The 4,002-nt window shown below is 31.2% G+C and overlaps 1 protein-coding gene across 1 annotated transcript; it reads right to left on the bottom strand.

The window, feature by feature from the left end:
- Positions 1 to 710: 710 nt before the first annotated feature.
- LOC149499210 (acetylserotonin O-methyltransferase-like) lies at positions 711 to 3,419 on the bottom strand. Its single transcript, XM_089723543.1, has 2 exons — positions 2,573 to 3,419; positions 711 to 1,050 (listed from the first exon to the last, which is right to left on the bottom strand). Exons 1-2 carry the CDS (start codon positions 3,317 to 3,319, stop codon positions 754 to 756), a joined length of 1,044 nt encoding a protein of 347 aa, XP_089579669.1. The 5' UTR covers positions 3,320 to 3,419; the 3' UTR covers positions 711 to 753.
- Positions 3,420 to 4,002: the final 583 nt, after the last annotated feature.

Genomic DNA, 4,002 nt, shown 5'->3' with positions numbered 1-4,002 from the left:
TTCTAACTAAATAGAAAACGTGAAAGAATTAATAGAGAATAAGCTAAAAAAAAAAAAAAAAAAAAAAAGGGGCAAGCTGCTGATGTAAGTTTATTTCATTGGGTGAGTCTATGCTAACGTATTAGACTGAGTCAACCTAAAAATTTCTCAGTGGATCTAAAGAAGTTTTTGTTTGGACATCCAAATCAATTAACGAACTAGTTATTTATATCTTTTGTTAAGATCAACTCCAAATGAAAAGATCTAATAGTATTTTTTTTAATTTTAGTTTTATTATTTAAAAGAGTATGAATTCTTTTATTTGGTTAAAAGATCAATGAACTTTATTAGTTATTATTAACAAATTTCTGTTCCATGCGAGTATTTGAAATTTTTGATATTATTATTAATGAATTATATTTAAAAAAAAAAAAAGAAAAAAGGTTTTAGATCATTAAATTTGATATCTTGATATATTAACTATTTATCCTGGTTTAAAATTTTCAAGAAAATATTAATATAAAATTTTTAGGATCTTAGAATATATATGAAAAAATAAGAAAAATAAATTATAGCTAATTTAACTAACTATTTTTAAATTGTGTGAAACATTTTAGAACTATAATTTGGGGACGGTGAGTAGCAATAAATCAAATTCATGAAAAATTTAGATCGACAATTATTGTTTTCATAATAAAATACAAAAAAAAAAAGAAAAAAGAGAGAGAAAATGCCACATAATTTATTTTATATATTTATTTATTACATTTTTATTCAAGGAAAAGCTTCAATAACAGATTGAACAGCTGCAATGGATTTTATAGTATGTCGGCTAAAACCAGCCTGCTTAAGAACATATTCCCATTCCTCAGAGGTCCTCTCTTTACCTGTATCAGTATGAGCCATCATCACCATGTCCAATGCCAACCTAACGAACTCAAGCTTGTCGTCTTTTGCTTCATCGACCACAGCTTCAACAATTATCAGCTTCCCAATTTCATTCGGAATAGCTTCCTTGCACTTCTTCAAGATATTGATACATTCATCGTCATTCCAATCGTGAAGAACCCACTACGATTTACAAGTAAATTACATTAAAATATTCTTGTTATTTAAAATATAAAAAAATTGTATAAAATCTTTTTTAGTGGAAATTAATTATGGAAAAAGCACTCATATGATGACTCTGCTTTTAGTGTGTTAAAAAAATTGCAACATGTTATGGGCTTCACCAGTAATGTTTCTGTGTCTTGGGTGACAAGGCAAGTAAACAAGTCTGCCGGCTTTTTTATTATATCTGTGACTCTCTAATGTCTCTCACTTATTGTTGGTACACTGAACTGTGAAGCATCCTTTCCTATTTATAGGAGAGGGAATGAGAGATAATGTGACACGGCTCTCCAGTTAGGCAGAAGGTTGGTTGCCAACCTTCAACCAACCTTCTGCCAAACTTTTAAATAACACGTTTCTTTCCTTTTTTTTTTTTTTTTATCACGTGGGTGGGCACCGCCACGCCACTAACAAATATTCACACTACTAACAAATATGTGGGTCCCACTTGCGTGGGCACACCACTACCAACAAGAGTCGTAAGAAAAACTGGAATACCAAAAAGAATATTCATCTAAACATATTATTTTATGCTCCATTTAGCCTCTCACCTTTTGAATTGTTTTTTATTACTATATGATTATTATCCTTTTGTCTTTTCTTTTCCATCCTTTAGTCTTTTCCGAGTCAGCAATAGCTTTTACTTGTCAATAACAAAGTATTAAAGATTCTTGTCAATTACATTAAAATATTCTTGTTATTTAAAATATAAAAAATTTGTATAAAATCTTTTTTAGTGGAAATTAATTATGGAAAAAGCACTCATATGATGACTCTGCTTTTAGTGTGTTAAAAAAATTGCAAGATGTAATGTTTCTGTGTCTTGGGTGACAAGGTAAGTAAACAAGTCTGCCGGTTTTTTTCTCAAGGAATTGCCTTTTTCTTTTTTCCATGCTAATCTTAAAGATTTAAAATGGAAAAAAAATTGCTTATATTTGGTCTACATGCCTATCCCTAAAAATAGAGATTTTTTAAAAATTGTTTCCATTTTATCATTTCTTTTTACAACTGAATAGTTTGAAATATGATCGTTCCAAACAAAAAAAAAATTTTATTGATTTGGTTCATGAATGAGTCATAAACTAGGTTTAAGTGCCTTTTTCTTTTTCTGGGAGTTGCCTTTTTCTTTTTTCCATGCTAATCTTAAAGATCTGAAATGGAAAAAACTTGCTTATATGTGGTCTACATGTCTATCTATGGAATAAACTTCTAAAAATAGAGATTTTTTAAAAATTATTTTTATTTTATCATTTCCTTTTATAACTGAATGGTTTGAAATACCACGTTTGAAAGAAAAATTTCATTAATTTGATTCATGGATAAGCCATAGATTGGATTTAGGTGAGTCGCTTTGATTTATAATATTATTTTAAATCATGTTGAGTCTTTCATGTATGAAGTCTGGATTATTAATAACCTTTGCTTCATTTTTTCTTAAAATTTTTTTAAAAAATACAAAAACAAAATGCAAGCAAAAACTGACCATAAGCAAAGCAGCATCAGCCTTCGGCACACTCTGAAACATGTCACCACCAACATGCCTAACACCATCACATTCTTCTGCAACATCCACAACATGAGGAAGATCAAAGTTAATGCCTTGAATCCAAGGACAAAGCTTAACCAATGTCCTTAAAGCAGTCCCATTTCCTCCACCAACATCTACCAAAGTTTTTACCCCATCAAATACCTCTACACACCCTTCAACTATACCAGACACCATTTTCCTAGCATTACAAGCCATCGCATCATTGATTAGATTGCTATGGCCAGGGTATTCTGCTGCATATTTCCATACATCGTCGCCGTGAGCTGCCTCAAACGCCGCAGACCCATTTAGTCTGACACGACAACTTAGAAAATGCCAAGGCGCCAGCATCACCGGACTGCTCTCTAGTAAAAACAGAGCCGCCATGTTGTTCTCGCCTGGACCAAGTAACCGGCGAGAGAGAGGTGTCTGTATATAGCCTTTGGTGCCATCGGCGGTGAGTTGCTCTTTGAAAATATTGTGATGGACTAAGAACCGCATGATGCGGTGAAGATAAGATGGGTTACATTCAATGGTGGATGATAGGTCAGTTAGCGTGATGGGTCCTTGATGGTTTTCAATAGCATTTGCTATTCCGAGCTCAAAAGCACACTTAACCACTGCAATATTGCTAAACCCAAACATATATTTCCACATTTCAATTTCCATCTGTGCTTCTTCTTCTTCTTGTTTTTCCCTCATTTTTGAATCTCTTTTTTTTGTTTTTCGGAAAGCTTCAAAATAGAAAACGAATGTTGTGTTACTTTTGGGTAAAACGAGTTGTGCCGTGGCATGGCACCTCGGCTTCTACTTATAATGAATTGCCGTGTGACACCTTTAGGTTGGAACTTTAATTAATTATATTTTAAAATTATAAAATATTGCTAAGTCTAAAAATTTATTTGCCACCACTAAAAAATTGAAAGTTAAAAAAAAAAAAACATTTTCCAATGCTATTGTTTATTTAATCTGTAAAAGTCTGATGTGTTAAAAAGAAAAAAAAACATTATCCATCACGCTCTCTATTTTTAGAAGATCTGTTAGATATTGTAACTCAACTTTTTATTTTTTTTCTCCTATTTATTTATTTTTTTCTTTTTTTTTCCCTTTATGTCTTCTCTTTTATTAGCGTTCAAATTTTTTCTCGTAATGAAACTAATTTCTTCTCCATACTCAAGCAAAAAAATATGGAATTATGGTCGGTTGTCTATCTAACAAATTATCAACATTGGAGGTGCCAAGTATGAAATAGAGTGCAAAAGAAAAGACCTGGTAATTGAATCAGTGAAGGAACTACGATCAAGTTAACTTTTTTTTTCTATTCTTCATTTTAATTCTTTTTCGCTTTTTTGTTTTAATTTGATTATTGTTGTATGTTCAGTATT

This window comes from Jatropha curcas, chromosome 1 (genome assembly GCF_041381405.1).
Source record: "Jatropha curcas cultivar XTBG-Jc1 chromosome 1, XTBG_Jcur_1.0, whole genome shotgun sequence".
NCBI classification, from domain to species: Eukaryota; Viridiplantae; Streptophyta; class Magnoliopsida; order Malpighiales; family Euphorbiaceae; genus Jatropha; species Jatropha curcas.
This window is presented reverse-complemented; position numbering and strand designations above follow the sequence as displayed.